Consider the following 21,300-nt stretch of genomic DNA (forward strand, 5'->3'; position numbering starts at 1 on the left):
ATGTTTCAACAGAACCTTCGCCAATCCTGGGACTCCAGTTTGTGGTATTTGTGGAATGAAAGTATCTTATTAGGGGATTAAAGGAGACATTCTCCCTTCCTTTCAATTCCACCCTGCAAGATATTATCTCTTCTTTTGTTCTTTTGTTTTTCTAAGTTATTTTCTTATGTTTTTGGGTAAATTAGTGAAAACAAAGACAACGAGCTACTCGTACCAATACCAGATCCGTACACTGGAACCTGGCCTTAAAACCTCTTTTAAAAACTAGATGAGTTAGGGAACAATAAAATACTGTTTTTCGTTTACTTTGACCGAACGCAAGTGAATATGCTTTTCATTGACGTGTATATCAAAACAGTTTTTAGTTAATGGCTGAATTATCATGATATTTAAAACTAGTGTTTAGACTTTAATTTGGTTTCCGATCATTTTCGGTCTGTCATCAAGTTTGGTGAATTTAAATTGTTCGCAAACTGAGATATCTTCATGGGCAGGCTGATGAACCTGTAGTCTGTTAAAAGCGTTTCGGCTTCTCGCCGTCATCAGATGGTTTCGGATTTTCTCCAACTTCAAAAGGGCACGATTGACCGCTGAAAGAATGCAAATTTACAGGTCACCCGATGACTTGAAGAAAAAATGCAAACAATTTTGCTGCTTTTTCCATAACCCACTCACTAAAGTAATTCCTGTCATACAGAATGGCTTAACCCGAGGGGGTCACGGACGTGGGGTCATACCACTTTACAATACTTTCTCTATAATTAAAAATCAAGGGGTATAACTACTAAGCTTAGGCCTTCCTATCTGCTCGTGCCCAGTTGTCCATCCGTTATCTTTACTGGCCATTCCTCCTTCTCCATCCTTACATAACCATCCCAGCTTAATCTTCATAACTATCGCTTCTTTGTACAAATCGTACACCTTCTTATTCGTTCTTCTTCCCCATTCAACGCTTTGTTGTACGACAACGAAAAATTTTCGAAGAATCAAACGATTCTTTTCGTTTGTCTTGTGGGGTCCAAGTTTGAGAAGAATACGTCGGGCGGATGAGGGTTTTATAGAGCCTGATAATTTTTGTGTTCCTGGAGATTAAGCTACTTTTCGTATATTTTGAAAGGACATAGCAGCTGATCTCCTGGGGGATGTTATTAAAGGAGTTAAGTTGTGAATCGAGATAAATAAATCTGTTGGCTCTCTGAGCCCACTTGCAGTCGATCTTTCAATGGACTATTACCACTTTGTACATACGTATATTTGGTCTTCTCTTCATGGTTAAGTTCTGGTGCGAGGCATAGGCCAGCAGATGTATAGATTTAGTGAGTATGGTTCCTAAGGTCTGAATGCCCGAATCCATGTTTATTTTTTCTGACTATTTTAAACAGGAGGCAGCCAGAGTCCATCTACCGGATGGCTGCGGCCTATCCACCTGAAGAATTTTCCTATTTGTTTAAAATAGGTGTTAGTGCAAGGAAATGTACAGGAGAGTTGATGTGGTTCCTTGTTCTTGCGACAAAGAAAAAACAATAAATTGTTGGCTCTGTTTACTATTAGCATGATACGGTGATTAAAGTGGTCGAAGTGAACACCAAGATCTTTGATCATTTTTACCCCTACTTAATGAGGTAGTGTAAAATGGAATAAGGGTAGTTTTTTTGTCAATGGTATAGATGGGTAGTTTTTCAATATAATTAATTTGGACTGTAAACCACGCAGTCACATTCAGTTAAGGTCGTCTGGGAATAGGAGAAAGTGTGTGCCGTTAAGAGCAGAGGAAATATCGTTAATGAAGGTGTTAAATAGAAAGGGGCCTAAGTGTGATCCCCGCGGGACACCAGATGATGGAAGAAATGGAAAATATGATTTTAATTTAACATTTAATATTTAACACATATTGTTTTCTATTGGACAGGAACAAAATTAAAAGAGTGCCATGGAAACCATAAACAGCTAATTTGACTAAAAAATGTGGATGATTAATTTTGTTTTGTTGTGATTAATTCAATTGTCTTAGAAAAGTTATTGTATAAGGGTGTAGATACTTTTCAGCGAAGGAGTTTCAAATAAAGTTCTGGAAAAGCAGGAGGTTTGTAGATGTGAATTGTTGACCTTGTTTTTGATCTATTGTAGTGTTAAAAATGGAAGGTGTAATTTATCAAATACAATGGTCTATCCCTAATCTGAACTTCGATACTCCGAACATTTCAATAATCCGGACTGGAACAAATGAAATAAGTCAGAAATTTAAAGGTAACAAATGAAACATCATTCGCGGAAGGGGGGGAGTAAGTCAGTGTGTCAGTAAGAGATAGATAGATAGATTAGATAGATAGGTACAGAAAGAAAGAGGGAGTGAGAAATAGTGAATAAGGGTGAGAGAGAGAGAGAGAGAGAGAGAGAGAGAGAGAGATGGAGAGGGAAGGAGAGTGTGAGGGACAGAGAGAGAGAGAGAGAGAGAGTGAGTGATATAGAGTAAATCAGTGAGTGAGAGAGGAGGGAAAGAGAAAGTGTGCGAGTGAGAGTAAGCGAAAGAGAGGAAGAGAGAGAGAGAGAGAGAGCGTGAGTGAGTGAGATTAAGAGAGAGAGAGAGAGAGTGATATAGAGTAAATCAGTGAGTGAGAGAGGTGGGAAAGAGAAAGTGTGCGAGTGAGAGTAAGCGAAAGAGAGGAAGAGAGAGCCAGAGAGAGCGTGAGTGAGTGAGATTAAGAGAGAGAGAGAGAGAGAGAGAGAGAGAGAGAGAGAGAGAGAGAGACAGTGAGTGATATAGAGTAAATCAGTGAGTGAGAGAGGAGGGAAAGAGAAAGTGAGGGAGTGAGGGTAAGCGAAAGAGAGGAAGAGAGAGCCAGAGAGAGCGTGAGTGAGTGAGTGAGAGAGAGAGAGAGAGAGAGAGAGAGAGAGAGGAAGAGAGAGTGAGTGATATAGAGTAAATCAGTGAGTGAGAGAGGAGGGAAAGAGAAAGTGTGCGAGTGAGAGTAAGCGAAAGAGAGGAAGAGAGAGAGAGAGAGAGAGCGTGAGTGAGTGAGATTAAGAGAGAGAGAGAGAGAGTGATATAGAGTAAATCAGTGAGTGAGAGAGGTGGGAAAGAGAAAGTGTGCGAGTGAGAGTAAGCGAAAGAGAGGAAGAGAGAGCCAGAGAGAGCGTGAGTGAGTGAGATTAAGAGAGAGAGAGAGAGAGAGAGAGAGAGAGAGAGAGAGAGAGAGAGACAGTGAGTGATATAGAGTAAATCAGTGAGTGAGAGAGGAGGGAAAGAGAAAGTGAGGGAGTGAGGGTAAGCGAAAGAGAGGAAGAGAGAGCCAGAGAGAGCGTGAGTGAGTGAGTGAGAGAGAGAGAGAGAGAGAGAGAGAGAGAGAGGAAGAGAGAGTGAGTGATATAGAGTAAATCAGTGAGTGAGAGAGGAGGGAAAGAGAAAGTGTGCGAGTGAGAGTAAGCGAAAGAGAGGAAGAGAGAGAGAGTGAGTGAGAGAGCAATACGGAAAAAGATGGTATTAATGAAAGAGAGAGACAGATTTATAGGGAAAGAGAAGGTAATAGTGAGAGAGAGAGAGAGAGAGTGAATGAGGGAGTGAGGGAAGGAGGGAGAGTGTGAGTGAGTGAGAAATACGGAAAAAGATAGTATTAATGAGAGAGAGAGAGAGAGAGAGTGAGAGAGAGAGAGAGAGAGAGACGGAATTATAGCGAGAGGAGAGAATGAGCGAGTGAGAGTGAAAGTGAGAAAGAGTGAGGGAGGAGTGGGTGAGATTAAGAGAGNAGAGAGTGAATGAGTTAGTGAGCGAGTGAGAGAGGAGGGAAAGAGAAAGTGAGGGAGTGAGAGTAAGCGAAAGAGAGGAAGAGAGAGACAGAGAGGAAAAGAGAGAGCGAGTGAGTGAGTGACTGAGAGAGGAGCGTTTCGAACATATCTTGTGTTTAGCGAATCCCTCACGTCCTTTCACTAAAAAAATGAAATGTTAGATCGGTCCGCATTTTCTTCTGTCACGTATCATGTACCTATTTAATAGATTAACACAAGAAGAAGTAAAAAAATAATTATTTTTCAGATTACTGAGAGAGAGAGAGAGCATTGTATAAACTATTCTGATAATTTGATTGGACCATAGTTTTCAATATTAAATTTGTTACCAGTTTTGTAGTTTGGTATTTGGTAGCTGTTAGGGGTTATTATCGAAAAGTCAATGTTGGCCTTATTTTATGCTTCCGAGTATGATAACTTTCGTCTTATCTTATTGAACGATCATTTATATATCTTTATTAATTAATCAATCTGACGCATTTTTCAATGTCAGAATGAGCTTTGCATGTACATAAATTTAGGTCATCATGGTTGAAAAATTTTTTTTCAGTTATTGTTAATTATTGACAAAATTTATATTAATTATTAATTTTATTGTATTATTTAATATAAGTTGAGGTTCCGCCAATTGGAAAAGTGCGGAAATCATTGACAGCCCGGTTGTGTTTGAGGCCGGGGCGGCGGAAGAAAATTTCCTGAGCGGATTCCGACTAGGAATTCGGGCGGCGGCCGGGGTGATTGGACTACCTGGAAGCGAGCGCCCTTGCTGCCCTTGATTTCCCGCCGGTGCGCGGGCGAGCGCGGCCAGCTGAGCGGCAAAGGAAAGAGGAACGGGCCGAGAGGTGGGGCGCCCCATTGGCCAATCACGGCCTCGCTCCCTCCCCTCGGCCACCGCCACAGTCGACTCTTCCGCCGGCCGGTCTCTCTCTCGCATTCAGTCAGCCGTTTTCCACCCGGACGCCGCTTCTTAACATTCGAGTATCCGTTCAAACGCGGGTGTATAACGTGCATCCAGCCATAGCCCGCTATTGTGATTTATCTCGAAAAGGCGCTATTCAGCTATTACATTTCCTGGCATGATCGCCTGAAAAAAAAGGTAAGTCATTTTACTATTTTTATTTTATGTTTTTGAATGAAAATCTCTCACGACGGGACGAATAACGAGTAGAACCGCCTCTGAGAATCGTACGGCAGCTCGAGCGAGACCCGACGGATCACGGGGATTCTCAATTCAAAAATATGTTTTAAAAAATCTGATTTTCCCTCCCCCGCCCGATCCTTGGCGGTTTCATCGTCCTTTCTCCCACGAAAAAAAAACAACACGCAGTCATAAAACGAACAATCTTTAATCTTAATATTTTAAGAATTTGATTAAATCACACTCATCCACAGGTCGTTCATTTATCGTTTCCGTGTGTCGAAAGAACTCTGATTTCAGGCGAAGTTGTAAAAGAATGAGAATCGTTTTATTTTATTTTTTGTTTAATAATTCCTGTCCGACCCGATGAAAGGCGAGAAGTTATCAAGAAAAAAGCCCGACCTTTCGAACTCGGTGCGACAGGAAACTCCCGCCCGGTACAATTTCAAAAATGCCAACAAAACAAACCGCTCAATTGTACTTAAAGCTTAAACGTTAAATTTAAGTTTTAAAAATACAGAAAAACGAGGGAAGAGATATTCCAGGGCCTCCCTGCGTGGGGTTTGACCAGTCGTTGAATAAAATTTATTATTAATTGCCCGATCCCAGGGGATTTGTGTTGTCCCGTCGACTCGGGCGGGTCGGGGGAACCGGGTTTGTTGACTGTGCAGCGCCACCTTGTGGTCCGGCCGCGGCTGGGCTGCCACTCACAGCTGATGCCGGTCCGTGCGATGACTTCGTCTTTTCCATCACTTCAAGGGGGGGGTGGAGAAGAAAACAGGCGGCGGCGATTCTAGTTTCCGAAGCGGGAAACGTTGGCGCGGGCGGGACGGTCATTTTTTCACAAAAACCCAGTCAATTTTAACGGGCATGAAAATATTTTTTATTTAACTTTTTAAAAGGCATAACACAAAATTTAAAAATAAAGGGAAAAAATTCGCACTTGAAAAAAAAATCCGCTTTGTCTTTTCTTTGTGCAAAACCGCACACTTTAATGTATATCCTTTCTTCACCTATTTTCGGCAAATTTCAAACACTTCTAGCGCCGTTTCCTCTCGATTTTTTTGCGCTCTCGTCGGCGGAAAAAAATCGAAAATTTTTGATGAAACAAAGGTCGCCCGATAGGATTTTGACGCGTGTCCTATCGGGAATCCGTCCCGGTTTCGATCTACGTTGCAATTTGCCCGCGCGGATCGTGTACAACGGAACAGCGAAAAAAAAATCGAGCGGACCCGTCGATAAGGTCTCCACGTCTACTAACTATTAAAAGCTTTCGGTATTTCTTTTATAGTTTCTACAAGGCTCTGCATAGATAATAATAATTTATATATTAAACTTTAAATAGTTTATATCACTCTTGGTTTTTATTTTTACATTCTCGGGTACTAAGACAGCTGTTAAACGTGTTCTGTTCAAAAATCAAAGTTTTAGTTCAAGTTGGTCTATTTTGAATTTTTTATGGTCATATTGGACTTTGGACTATATGATTGCGACAGGGTGGAGGACGCGGTAATAAATTTTATCGTTCTTTATTTTATTGTTCTTTTGAACAAAAACAAATTTTCCCTCTTCTTCTATCTCGTAATTGCCATGTCCAAAAATCAAATAAGTCTGAAGAATCGCCAGAGTTCGGCAAATCAGAAAAAAACAGTTGATGGAATGAATAATTGTACGTACATTAAATGCATTTTTTTTTCAAAATCTGGAAAACTGCAAAACCAGTTTGTGAGGGGAACCAACCCTATTACTAATGAATTGTTTAACTATTAAAAGTTTTAGGTATTTTTTTTATAATTTGTATAAAATCAAGATTTTATAATTTCTACGATGCCTATATAAATAACAATAATAATTTATAAATTAGACTAAATAGTTTATATTTCCCATGTTGTTTTTACATTCTTGGGTACTAAGTCAGCTGTTAAACGCGTTTGGTCCAAAAATAAAAGTTTACTTAGTCGACTGAAATTTTCTTGGTCTTATTAGACTTTAGACAATATGATTGCGATAGGGTGGGGGACGCGGTAAATAAATTTTATTTTTCTTTTGAACAAAATAAATTTTCCTTCTTCTCTTCTTCTACCTCTTAATTGCCATGTCCGAAAATCAAACAAGTCTAAAGATTTCGGTCCAAAATTCAAAGTTTTGGTTCAAGGTGGTTGACTTTGAAATTTTCTTGTCATATTGGACTTGCGACCTTTTTGGACGTACTTGATCCACCCTTATTGTGTTGTGGTTGGCTTACGATGCCCAATGGATGCATGTCGTGTTTGATCTTCATTCATGTTCGTGCTTGGTTCTAGTCGCAGGTCTTAACTGAACGCACGATTGAGCACCAGTGAGAAAGATTCGTACGTTTCCTGCGCGGATCGTGTACGACAGAAGAGCGAAACTGAGCGGACCCATTGATAAGGTCTCTCACGTTCTACTGGAACTTAGTGGGGGTGAAGAATGAAAAAGGAATTTGTAAATTTTCAGAGTAGAGTAAAAAAAATCAATTCTAAACAAGACAAAGCATATTATATTACTATACAAATCAAATGGTTATATTATTATACAAATATAAATATAGTATACTATTGAGTTCCAAATTCTCAATTGTTTTTTATTTAGAAATCGTGAGATGCGGTCTGGATAAATGGCCCAACACAACTCTTATCAAAGAACACGTTCGTTACACCTCAAAGAAGCCGACGCCTTATACAAAAATGTCTTCTTACCGACATCCTTCCCCACCCCTTCAAAATCCAATGTATATAAACACAAAATAGCAAAATCTCACTGGCACTCTCGACACGATACGCAAGAATGGCACAATTACACAGAAGACAAACACTTTGAGTTAGTAGAAATACTTTGATTGAATGTATAAAATGTGTGCGTGCGTGTGTGTGTTGCATCGTATACATTCACTTTTCCACATCCAAAATATAATTGTTATATGTAAACAATGTTTGTAAATCCCAGGCTCTGAAGATGATCTCAATAAAGATCGAAACGTTGGCACGATAAAGAAAATGTTTTTCTGAAACCTACATCACGCCAGACCGCATCTCACGATTTCTAAATAAATATCGATTAACGGTCAGTAATCACCTCACATTCTCAATTGTATTCGAAATATTACACTTTTCCGTTTACTTCAACCTTTCACAAATTTATCCCATAAAATCGGCCTTACATTATAAAATGCTAATTTTACTGTAAATATGAATATAATAATGGAAAGAGCATTGAAAACCCTATGAGGGTGTTTTTTATTACACTTGCCAAATTCTTGTTTCCACTTTAAAGTAAGTTTTTGTTTCTGTAAATATGATGTGTGCTGCTTACAGAAATGTTGCCCCTGTTAATGAGCTGTAAACACGTGTACTTAATTTTTCAAAGGTCAGTTATCACCAGTGTAAAATTAACGTTTACTTGCTTAAAAAAATTTCAAACTGAATAAAAATACATTCGTAAGATTTTGTAGTTATTGAAAAGTGGGAAAGGGATGCAACGTAAAAAGAAAAAGGCTCAAGAGCAGTAGACTTGGGTACAAAATTGAACGCAAGGAAGAACAAAAGGCTTGAAAGCAATGAACTCTGTTGGGGAACTATTTTCAAGCTTGCATTTTTCAATGGTTGTACAAATTTTAATTATTTTTTAAGCTTTTTTTATTAAGTAATAATAAAAAGTCTCTTTGGTACAAAATTGCACAAAAGGTAAACGAAAAACTTGAAAGCAATAAAATCTGTCAGGAAACTGCGCCAGGCTTACATTTTTCAGTAAAGTGGACATGTTGAACGTTCAGTTTTTGAAAACTTTTTGTTTTTAATGAAATAATGAAAAAAAAATTTGGTGAAAAATTGAACTCAAGGAAAAACAGAAGGCCTTGAAAGCAATCAAATCTGTCGGGGAAACTGTGTCAGACTTGCATTCTTCAATAAGATGGTCATTTTGAACATTTAATTTTATGCAGCCTTTTTTTAATTTTTAAGTAAACGAAAAAAGACTGGTACAAAATTGAACAACGAAAATCTGTCAGGAAACGATACCATGTTTCCATTCTTCAAGAAGGTGTACTTTTTTAACATTTAATTTAATTCTTAAAAGCTTTTTGCTTTTTTCTTATGTTCAGTTTGTCACCATAGAGTCTTTTGTTTATTTTTTATTACTTTCATTATTTGTTAACAGTGGTTTGTTTCAAAAACCCAATGGCATTTGTTTGAACAATTTGTAATCGAGAAACTGAAATTTTTAGTAACAACGTTATTTTTATATTGCTGATAACTGAAAAATTAAGTACATGCATTTAAAGCTCATTAGTAGGAGCAACGTTTCTTTAAGCACCGTATCTTTCAGCATTCACAGAACCGAGAAAACCTCACTTAAACTTTGGCCCTTTATGGAATGAAGATGTGAAGGGACCTGAAAAATGGAATATCCGAAAAATGAGAATCAGATTTATACATTAAAAATAAAAATAATTTGTTGAAGTCGTGAGGAGGTCAGTGATGAAGTATTTTAGAAAAACACCTTTTTCTTTTTTTGCCGACGTTTCGACCTTTATTTAGGACGTCTTCAGGGCCTGGGTGAATTAAAAATATAATGATTGGGAAAAAAAACAATGCAGATAAATATAATTGTTGAACCAAGTGTTGTATTTCATACTCACATAAAGCATAGAGCTATTTCTCGAGGTGTCATTTGTTTCGTGTGAAAATGTGAAACGTGGTGGTTTTTTTCCCCTTGCAGTCTGAGTATTTAATTCTCAAAATATGGACAACTGTAAAACCAGTTTGTGAGCGGAACCAACTCCTTCAACTATTAAAAGCTTTCTGTATTTTTTTATAATTTCTATAAGGCTCTGCATAAATAAAATAATTATTTATTTATTTAGAAATCGTGAGATGCGGTCTGGTGTGATGTAGGTTTCAGAAAAACATTTTTTTTTATCGTGCCAAGGTTTCGATCTTTATTGAGATCGTCTTCAGGGCCTGGGATTTACAAACATTGTTTACATATAACAATTACATTTTGAATGTGGAAAAGTGAATTTATACAATGCAAAATATATTTTTTATGTATTCAATCAAAGTATTTCTACTAACTCAAAGTGTTTGTCTTCTGTGTAATTGTGCCATTCTTGCGTGTCGTGTCGAGAGTTCCAGTGAGATTGTATAATATTATAATAATATAATATAGATTATATTATAATAATAATTTATAAATTAAACTTTCAATGCACTGACAGGCAAAAAATTCTAACAATTTTTGATATAACTTGATTTGTAAATATTTTTATATATTAATCAAAGTTTCACGTTTTTTAACATTTAAGAATTGAGTCTTTGTCTACAAAAAATGTAAATTGCTAAGGAAAAAAAGACGGACAGATAAAATTTGTTTTAATTTTGTCAAGATTTTTAATTAACATTTCAATATCGCGTATTTCTTCCTCGTGCATTGATTACATCTCGAAGTCGCCTCGGCATACTTTCTACCAGTCTGGAAATGTCTCTTTGCTGGAGGTAAGCCCATTCTTCACGAAGAGTCCTTTCAAGATCGTGGAGTGTATCTGGAAATGATGTACGTGCTCTTATTCGTCTTTTGAGGTTATCCCATAAATGTTCGATGGGGTTCAAGTCGGGAGCACGGGCTGCCTAGGCTAAGACCCTGATGTCATGCTGTTGAAGGTACGCTTGTACTATGCGAGCGACATGTGGACGGGCATTATCGTGCATTAGAATGGGAAGTCGCTGATTTCAACGAGGATGGGCAACGCATGATGCTCCAACATTTCAGGGTGACAATCAAAGGCCCTCCACGAACAACAACCAACTGTTTGCGACTGTCCATTGAAATTCCCGCACAACCACTGAGCTACGTTGAAAATGATAGCTCTGGGAAAAATTGCAAGCTTCGAACCTTTCATTTCGCCTTCTCCACACTCTTTCACGCCCATCTGGAGATCGCGAGCAAATCTACACTCATCTGTCAAACGTACAGCAGACCAATCGTCCATAGACCAATAGCTATGTTCTTAAGCCGTGCAACTCATTGTGTTCTGGTTAATTCTGGTCCTCTTACTTGGCGAAAAGCAATCAGTCCATACTGATAATTAGTTATTCAGATATCGTGAGATGCTGTCAGGTGTGATGTAGGTTTCAGAAAAACATTTTCTTTATCGTGCCAACGTTTCGATCTTTTATTGAGATCATCTTCAGGGCCTGGGATTTACAAACAATGTTTACATTTAACTAATACATTTAGGATGTGGAACAGTGAATTTATACAATGCAAAATATATTTTATATTCAAACAAGGTGTTTTTACTCACTCAAAGTGTTTGTCTTCTGTGTAATATAAAATATATTTTGCATTGTATAAATTCACTTTTCCACATCCTAAATGTATTTGTTAAATGTAAACATTGTTTGTAAATCCCTGGCCCTGAAGATGATCTCAATAAAAGATCGAAACGTTGGCACGATAAAGAAAATGTTTTTCTGAAACCTACATCACACCCGACCACCCATCTCACGATATCTGAATAACTACTGATTAACGGTCACTAATCTCTACACATACTGATAATTTTCAGAAATTTGGACATCTCGAACTTCCTGGAGTTGATGAATCCCTTGAACAACAAACAGTAAGGTGCCGGTTTCGCAAAATTCTCAAAGTCAAAAACCTGCCATTCTGTGGTTCTGTTACCATAGGGCGTAACGTCCATCATCAATAAGTGCCACACCACGCGCAACATCCTGGGCACTAAATGACATTTTTAAGTTTAAAAATTGAAATTCAGACAATAAAGATGAAAACTAAACAGTTTGTTGCTTCAGAATTCAAATAAGACTGAAAAATATTTTAAATACCGTAAAAAGTAAACATTGAAAAATCCTTTAGCCTTGTTTTGGATTAAGGATTAAGTATGTTTACCTCTTATTGATAATTGATATTCCCAATTTAAAACCTAGCATAAACCAATAATTTTGCACAAAAAAAAAATCAACTGTTGAATTGCTGACTTGTGCTAAGGGAAGCAGTATTGGTGCCCGTTGTTAGTCCGTCTTGCAAATTAATTTATTATATTGGACGCGAAAGTTGTTCAGCCGTGTTATTTATAATTCGTCACCTGAAATGAAAACGCACGTGTTTCACCGGGAGGAGGGGAGCATTTGTCGACTTTTTGTGTGCAGCTTCCCCATGCACTAGGCATCTGCCTTGCCCATCTTGATAGGGCAGATGTTCCGGGACAGCTCATTTACTGATAGCCCAGACTTAACTCGTGGAATATTAGTGGAACAAAGGAAATAATTACGCTGACGCCTGATGACGTCTCTTCGCCCCGAGAGTATTTCTGGGTTTATTGCATTTGAGGTGAAAATTAAGTTTACAAAAAAAAATTTCAAAGTGATCATTTTTCTCAAGCAGTGTTTATCGCTTTTGTGCTACAATAAGATGGAAACACGGTATCACTCGCACTTCTCCGATTTTTACATAAAACTACGTTCTAGCTAAGAGAATTATGATGAAGTGTACCTCAATGCAGCATCCTAGGTCCTTTCTTATTCACAATATACACAATCTGACAATATACGCTATTTTTCTGACAACAACCATCCTGTCATTTAATTCTGACCCTTCCCTAGCTATCATTCAACTCTATTTAACATTCCAGTCATGGTCTCGCTTCTCCAACAGCATTGGCCCCTAATTGTGCAAATAAATAATTGGAAACACGATATCACTCTCATTCTCCGACTTTATATACAAAAATTACCTTTTAGCGCGGAGAAATTTGTTAATCATGAAAATAGGGGGAAAATTCGAGTTCATCCAGCCCCATCAATAAAAAATTTTAATAACAGACCATTTTTAAATTGATAAATCAACTATTTATATTACACACGAGTGGCTTAAGTGCAGCATTCTAGGGCCCTTCCTATTCACAGTATATGTTGTTTTGAATACAACAGCCATCCAGTCATATAATACTGGTCCTCCCGTGCTAGCCAACTCTTATTTAACACTCCAATCCTGGTCTGGCTTCTTCAGCAGTATTGGCCTAATTGTGCAAATAATTGGAAACTCAATTTCACTCACTCTTCTACAACTTTACAAAAATCCGCCCTGGCGAGAAGAAATTCATAAAATAAGTAAATAGGATTTAATCCCCCACATACCACATAGTAAAATCTTACAAATAAAAAAATTATAATAGATTTATTTTTGAATTAGTGAATGCAAATATTTAGATTAGATGTGGGTGTACCCCAGGGCAGTATCCTTGGGCCATTTCTCTTCACATAGTATCTACAAACAAGCTCTTTTGCTGAGGCATTCTGTCATCTAATTCTGATGTTTCCCCAAGCTATCCTCCAACTGCATACGTCCTAGCAAGCAGTAATTTGTAAAATAAGTAAATAGGGGAGAAATTCAGGTTCCTCACCCCCTCGGGCAACATATTAATCATCCAATAAAAAATTCTAATAGATTTATTTTTTAATTAGTAAATAGATTTATTTTTTAATTAGTAAATAGATTTATTTTTTAATTAGTAAATAGATTTATTTTTTAATTAGTAAATAGATTTATTTTTTAAATTAGTAAATGCACATATTCAGATTGATGTAGGTTTACCCCAAGGCAGCATAATAAATAAGTACTGTCATATTCACAATACACGCTCTTTTTCTGGTGACAACCAATTTAACATCTAATTCTGATCCTACTACCTATTCAACTACCTGTTTCAAACTCCAGCCCTTATGATGCTTATCTTGCGGTATTGGCTTAATTTTGCAAACAATTACAACTTCACTAAAATAGACATCGTAGCAAAGAGAAAGAAGATAGGAGGAGGAGAATTCAGGTTCATCCCCCCACACAATAACAGATTTATTTTGAAACTAGCCAAACAAATATTTGACGCGGGTGTACCACAGGGCAACATCCTAGGCCCTTCCTAGTCATAATATACACAGCATAATAATTTCTTTTACTGGTCATCCATCCTGACATCTAATCCTAATCCAACTTAATTTCAACTCCAGTCCTGGTCTCACAAATGTAGGATAAAAATTATAAATTCGCCCAAATCGCATTGCCCTCTGGAAATCCAGTACAGTCTATTTCAATGGAAAAGCCATTCCAGCCTCCGAAAGCTGAAAAATTGCAGTTGTAAAATTCAAAATAAAATCTATTTAGATAAATTTTTGATATTTGACCATTGATTAATTTTATTGCCAAAGGCCAAAATCTTGATTCTGACAAAAAAACTATTAGTGTCAAAAGTAATAGGCATATTAAAAAAATATTAGTTAATGCTGAGAAATTGATTTTAATTGTTATTTGGAGAAGAATCAATACAAGTGCAATAAGTCTTGCAAGTTATAAATATTTTTGAATAAATTATAGGCTGAGAGTCATTTTTAACCAAAACCATGTTGATTTGAGGTAGAAGCAAAGTTAAAAGGTGTCGGCTATCTTTGGTAATCTTAGGCTTTAGTTAGTTTCTGCTATGGTCCTTTAATGAACTTTTATCATCTTTGTCCTGGTCTACCGAGGCCAGATTTTTAACCGCATAGACTTTTTTCTGTTGCTCCAAGTCTATACATATGCCTCTGGAGTCTGCAATGTTCAGCCGGTTCTTCTAATCAACTGCCTAGTTTTAGTAGGTCAGCCATTCATTTCTACGATGGTCCTTTTATGAACTTGTTTTCTGATTGAACTGAACCGAGACCGTAGTTTTATTAGAGTTTTGGCAATTTGGCATGCAGCAAAAGGGTATAGACCTGATAGGTGTCCTCATCAAACTTTCCTTGGTCAATTAATAATAGGTTTGTCCGGGTTTTTAATGAAATCCCATAATCTTGTACGCAATAAACATAAGGAAAAATTGTTAATAAGAATTTAACTTATATAAGATACGATAGGACCATTGTTTATAAAGCTGTCTTTTTTGAAACCCTTGTGATTAAAACATGCTGAATGAAATTTATAAACATTTTACTTATTTATATGTATGTTTGTTTTAGGTTGCTCATCAGTTTTGGTTTTCTCTGAGACGATGCAGCGTCAATCGTAAGTACAGTAAAACCACAATTGATAAAATATGTAGTTTTTTATTTGTACTCTTACGATCACTTGCACTGCCATTGCCCCAGACTCCATTAATGTTTCTGGCCGTTTGGGCACCGTCTTGACTGAGTATAAACTCGTAAAATGAAATTATGCGAAAATGGCGAGTTGACATCAGTAAAGACTGAATTATGCCCAAGTAACGAAATGCTACCTGAGGTAAACAAACATTTTTGTTTGGAAGAGAATCAAAAAGTGTTGACATTCATGCAAAAGAATAATTCATGAAATGTAAAGCTTATTATATAGAGGAGTAATTGAAAGAAAACATGAAAACGTGCATTATTTTCTAGAAAACTTTATTTACAATCTTCCCCATTATATAATGTTTTTCTAATAATTTTATTTGATTTACAGAACTACAGTAGGTTTAAAAAGAAAGCGGCGTCCATCAGATAGTTGTGAGGTAAGTTGGTATTAGAAAAAGTTGAATTTTTATACCAGATATTCACAAAGTGTCTTCTATTTCAGAACATCGAAAATGAGCCTGTTATATTGGAGAAGAAAAGGAGAGAAGATGTAAGTTACAAATGTTTAAATTGAAGAATTATTTCTAAAAGCATAAGGTGCGATGTCATACTTGATTATTTATTTTTCAGAGAAACTATGTAGACAATGACAACCATACAATGGAGAGAATTCCTCTGACAGAGTTATCTGTCTTGGCTTTATCTTCTACTCAGGATCATGATGAATCTTCTGATGATGAGGCGATTGAAAAGATTAGGTGAGCAGTATTTTGTTTTATAGGCATTCAATACAATTTACTTTGATACTTTCAACAAGAACAAAATCACAGAAATGTCACAAACTATTTATTTTTAGGTCAAGCATCATAGAAACTGATGATTCCGATTGTGACGAAGATGAAGATTTCTTCATGTCTAGTCTCAATTCAGGAGATTCATCTGAAAGGTGGCACATTTGTTTATATTACTTTATCACTTTAATTAGCAATACACCTTTATTTTAGTAATGTCAACACAAAACGAAGTTTCGGCTGGCTATCCTATTTGGATTTTTGGTCAAGTTATTGCGATGATAGTAGAAGTGCCACAAATATCCGTTTACCGACACCGTTTGTCAACCATCCAAATTTACAGCCTCGGATGAGAAGCGTCCTTTTAGAATGGTTAATTGAAGTAAGTAATTATTTTTAATAAATATTATTGAGTACAATACTGATGAGCTTGTTCAATTATTTGTAGGTGTGTGATGTGTATAAATTACATCGTGAGACTTATTACTTGGCATTAGATTATCTCGATAGATTTTTAAGCATAACCAAGAATAGACAGAAGACACAGCTACAACTCATAGGTAGGTGGATTTAACTATGAATATCTAATTGGGTATGCGTGTTTTCGGTTTTCAGAAAACACCTTTCACAGTTTCCATTTTTAATCCAAAACATAATTTCTTTGGTTTTCTATAACATATGGCAACTTTCTTGTAGCAGAATATCTCGGTTTTTTATAAAGTCTTAGATGAAAACAAATCTTTCAAGTCAGGCTGTTGTGCTTTCATCCAAAAATTCTCTACTTTTTAGATTGGTTATTTAGGGAACAAGTAAAAATCTGAAAGGGCAAGATCTGTTGAATATAGAGGGCAACTGTTGCCAGTATAATTCGACAGTTTTACCTGAGTGAGTGCAGCAGTGTGACATTGCCTCTATGCACAAATGGTTGTATTTCCTTCACTGGTTTGTGCTCACTAAATTTATTTTAGCCATAATTCCATGGAGAAAATGAATATTAAAATCTAGAAATATTACAAATAAAAATGTCACAGTTTGTCCCCCAATGTCAGTGGTAATAAGTGTAATATAATAATAATATAGTACCTACCTTATACTTATACACTTATACCCAGTAATAAGTAGGAGCGGAACTTGATGCGTCTCCATTACAAAAAGGTCGGAACGACTGTTGACACACATTCAGTTAATACCTTATTACTGTAAATTTCACAGGAGTCTGCCGTTCTATGTCCAAGACAGAACTCATACAGTAATCAATACCTCAAATCTGCCTCCATGTCATACACATTGTAGTTTGTTCTAGACTGACTTTTGGGATGAAAACTCAATCAATAGGGCTTTTTCCACTCTAGTCTTTAAAGGGTGAAAGTCGTAATTTGAAGGAGGGGATCTGTGCACACAATTTATTTCAAATTTAGCATTTTAACACTTATACATTCAATTTATGTTTTAGGTGTCACATGCCTTCTTATAGCAGCAAAATACGAAGAAATATTCCCACCAAAAGTATCCGAATTTGCTTATATAACTGATGGTGCATGCACTGAGGAAGAAATAATTAAAATGGAATTAGTTATGATAAAGGTATTTTTCACATTTGGCTCTTCTCCAGCGCATCCTTACAATCAAAAATCCTGAGGCAATTTATCAAAGCCCCTTACTACATCACTAACCTCACTATCCATAATAACTGCAATATTCCTTGTCTGTTCCTAATTCCAAAATTTTCACCCCAAACTCACCTTAAAGATCCCTCACACCGAGTTCCAGTATTGGCTGGTTCTCATGGCATGTGCCCTTCGGATGCTGCACTGGCAATCTTCTTCTATATTATTTTATTTGTTTATTTTTTAGGCGATTGATTGGAGGTGTACTATTCTGTCAGCAAATGGGTGGCTTTCAACCCTGATGCAATTAGTTTACTATCGCACTTCTTCAAAAAAGCAAGACATCATGATTCAGCAGTATTCGGTTAAAGCGTTTAGCAAAGTTGCTCAACTTTTGGACCTTGTAAGCTTAGACGAAGGATTTTTAAGCTATTCTTACAAAATACTTGCCGTTTCAACCATGTATCTAGCCTTTTCAAAATCCAATGCTTTATCAATTTCTGGTAAATATTTCAAAAAAATCTCCCCCTCCCCTGATTATTAACTGTGTATGTATTTCTCAGGTCTTGCGTTATCTGATATCATCACTTGTGTTTCCTGGATGGAACCTTTTTGGGATGTGCTTAAGGAAAAATTTCCATCGGATGAAAATGTGAATACTTTTCCTTCAGATTCAAAATTCAAACCAACCGATTTCTCTCACACCGTTTTAAAACATACCGTGACATTGGAACTACTTGTAAGTTTTTTTTTTTTTTTGTATTGTAGCAATATTTTATTCTAAGTGTTGCATACATCTATAATTGGTTTTGATATAATTTTTGTTTTCAGGAAGCTGGCCAAGCAAAATTATTGTTAAAATCTGATCCGAAGCATCAGACCGATGTGGGATTGCTAACACCACCCTTGAGTTCCAAGAAACAATCACTTTAAATCATTAATATTAATGTGATTTGTAAATACAAAATTGTTTTGTTTACCAGTTGTTAGTTGGATATGTTTGAACAAAATTTAGGATTTTTTTAATAGCATTAATAATTTATTGTATTGGGTTGTGCCTTCCGGAAAAATAGATAGTAATAACGCTCAGTATTCTCTTGATTCTTGTAATTTATCAATTCATTTGCCTTGATACTTTGCAGTATCGTTTCAACTTGAACTGTTTTTTATTTTGTTTTTTGTTTGTTAATAGTTGGTCAGAAATGATGCAGTGTGACAGGAAGAGAATATGAGTTAAACCAGGAATCGTTATAAAAGAAATACAACATATTTAGTTGAATTGTGACGAGGGCACTACCATTTGACTGTTTTGATTTTTCTATTGTTTTATTGAGCCAAATCTAGTCAAAGACTAAATTAAATGAAAAACACTTGCTTGTCCTTGTTGTCAAGAATTATAATATAGCATACTTGAATGCGATTTATCAACATCTACTTTGCTATGAATTTGTTATTTGTCAGAATTGCAATTCGGTTTTTATGTACATTGCATTGATGAACAAAATTGCTTTTCACTTCTAATTTATTCAGTTATTCTTAAATTAAATTAATTAAAAGATATTTTTTTATGTTAGTTTAAATAGCCGATTTAATACTGAAGACTGTTACATTTTAAATATAGTTAGTCAATTTTTTTATATTTTTTTGGTACTATGTAACTAATGTCCCTTATTTAATTGTGACTTTAAAATCATTCCAATATGGCTCATGCGAATCTTTTTGAATAGAAATGATTGTAAAATTACGTTTAGAAATCACTTGCAATATATTTAAAACTAGAAATGATGAATTGGTTATCCTGTTGCAGTTAATTTCTCTCTTATTTTGTTAGTAAATTATTATTATATTCATTAAGAGAGAGAGAGAGAGAGAGAGAAAAGGAAGAAAAAAGAAGACTTGTGGCATTGTTCTACTTCAAGTGAATGTTTAGCATTATAAAAATTTAGACTTGTGATATAACACGTTAAATTAATTCCAATTGCATTTTGATGATAATTTTATAATAAAATGTTTCCTAAACATTCCTTAATAAATTTCATTTACCTGAAGAATATACAAAATTAATTGGTTTTTATAGCGTTTTAAGTCATGCTTTCAAACCCTCAAGAAACGCATACAGGGTATTTTTTATAGTTTCGGTAGTCCACATAAATCTCAGGCAGTATTTCAGGATCAAATTCTTCTCCCTCAAGCTTCTGTTTTGTTTCTTTTAAGCTTGCCATTTTTTAAAAGATGGTGAATCAAATTGAGATTAGGTAAGTAAGTAAACCAAACGTAAACGTTTGAGAGACCTGTGGCGAAGGGATGTGTCATGAGACCCCTGCATTTCTCCCCCTAGGCCAAAATGAGATTTTTGGTTTTTGTAGTATCCTAATGGTATAAATGAACAAAAGCACACATCTTTTCTTGTTTTCTCAATTACATATGTACTAATATTTCAAAAAACATCAGTCCATTTAGCAAAAAGTAGGGATTGAGGTCACATGTCAGGAATAGGGTATGGAACTCATATCTAGGTATATGCACATTACAAGTTTATATTAATTTCCAAAAAAGGATCTTTATAGAGATAAATTACCATAAAACAAAAAATTCCCTTGAAGAAATCTTGGCTGATGCTTGAGAGTTTGAAAGTCGTATTGAATGCATGGGAAAAGTGATATTGGAATGCGATCCCAACAACTTATTCAGGTGAGTTCCTGGTCATGAGGCTTCTTCAGTGGTTGGATCATAAACGGTCTTAATTGCAGAAAACTGCTTATCACTGAGAACGGACTTTATTATTAAGATGCATTATTGATAACTGCTTTACTTTGTAAATTGGCCAAGGAAGGTTTGATGCTGCTAGAGGCACAATTCACAGGCTAATGCTAATTAAAGTGTCAAGACTAACTTGAGGCAGACAAAGTTTTAGGGTAGCCCGTTGACACCATGATACCGGTTAATGCCAACTGGTATACAGATGGCTCAGGGCTGTTATCTATGGAAATAAACATAAGACTTGGGCAATATTTTTTTCAGGCAGAGACTGGTTGAAACTGCCAGGGAAAAGGGTTGGGCATTTCAAACAAAAGAATAGACTCGGACTAACAGCAACAGAAGTACAGAGCAGTTTGGGAATGCATCAAAACCTTGCCCAGACATTGGGGACAGTAAAATTAATTACAATTAATTGGTCAAGCGGACCATGAAATTAGTGAATTTAAAGAGTAAAATTAATCTTGTTTGGATACAGTGAAAGTTCGAGGTCAACTATCAGGCCCTGAGCCCATTAGCTCAACCAAATTACCAAAATAGATCCATAAAATAATGCATTAAGAATACGTTCTTTGGTCCATAGCTAACATTGTCAAAGTAATGGCAGAACATGTTAAGACTACAATGACAGGACCGCATACTCCCGAGGCATATGAATAGACAAGAAGCAGACACAAGCCTGTATATTTTCTAAAAAAGTAAAACATGTCCTTGGTAGACTAGAATAGGAAAAGCCAAAGATGTCACTAGGAAGCCTTTAACAAAGCTTTGTCTTGTAAAAAGCCTAAGTTAATAAAGAGTTCTAGGCAATAATGGAGAATTAACAATAAACTAATATTAGCCACAGTGTGCAAAGTCAAACACCAACTCCTTTTAACCTTAAGGCATATTGGTTGTTGGTAAAGTTTGATGTGGTGATGATAAATTGCCAAAAATAGATACATAAAACAATGGGTTAAGAATAACTTCTTTGTTGACCATAGCAGAACTAGTAAACCTAGAGCATGTTAGGACTAGAAGTAGGACTGCAGATTCTAGAGGCATATGTGTACTCAACTAGCAGAAACAAGCCTGTGCAGATAATGCCTGGAAGAAGAAAAAATTGAAACATTGATGAGATT

At 36.1% G+C, this 21,300-nt stretch overlaps 1 protein-coding gene across 2 annotated transcripts; it reads left to right on the top strand.

Moving 5' to 3' along the window:
• The first annotated feature begins 4,690 nt into the window (after window positions 1-4,690).
• On the top strand, window positions 4,691-19,061 carry LOC106670511 (G1/S-specific cyclin-E1-like). Of its 2 annotated transcripts, none has more exons than XM_014400948.2 (12): window positions 4,691-4,879; window positions 14,953-14,998; window positions 15,413-15,461; window positions 15,527-15,574; window positions 15,655-15,782; window positions 15,881-15,970; window positions 16,029-16,197; window positions 16,264-16,375; window positions 17,269-17,399; window positions 17,670-17,925; window positions 17,986-18,161; window positions 18,254-19,061. In XM_014400948.2, exons 2-12 carry the CDS (start codon window positions 14,985-14,987, stop codon window positions 18,353-18,355), a joined length of 1,275 nt encoding a protein of 424 aa, XP_014256434.1. In that variant the 5' UTR covers window positions 4,691-4,879; window positions 14,953-14,984; the 3' UTR covers window positions 18,356-19,061. The 2 variants fall into 2 exon arrangements, with proteins under 2 accessions (XP_014256434.1, XP_024086180.1); XM_024230412.1 differs by lacking the exon at window positions 4,691-4,879 and adding an exon at window positions 11,970-12,292.
• Window positions 19,062-21,300: the final 2,239 nt, after the last annotated feature.

The sequence above is a fragment of the Cimex lectularius genome, unplaced genomic scaffold (assembly GCF_000648675.2).
Source record: "Cimex lectularius strain Harlan isolate CLEC.00 unplaced genomic scaffold, Clec_2.1 scaffold31, whole genome shotgun sequence".
NCBI classification, from domain to species: Eukaryota; Metazoa; Arthropoda; class Insecta; order Hemiptera; family Cimicidae; genus Cimex; species Cimex lectularius.

Coding starts and splice junctions, on each gene's coding strand:
- LOC106670511 (XM_014400948.2), top strand. Junction 15,971..16,028: donor TCAGGAGATTCATCTGAAAG/GTGGCACATTTG, acceptor CCTTTATTTTAG/TAATGTCAACACAAAACGAA. Junction 17,400..17,669: donor TGGAATTAGTTATGATAAAG/GTATTTTTCACA, acceptor TTTATTTTTTAG/GCGATTGATTGGAGGTGTAC.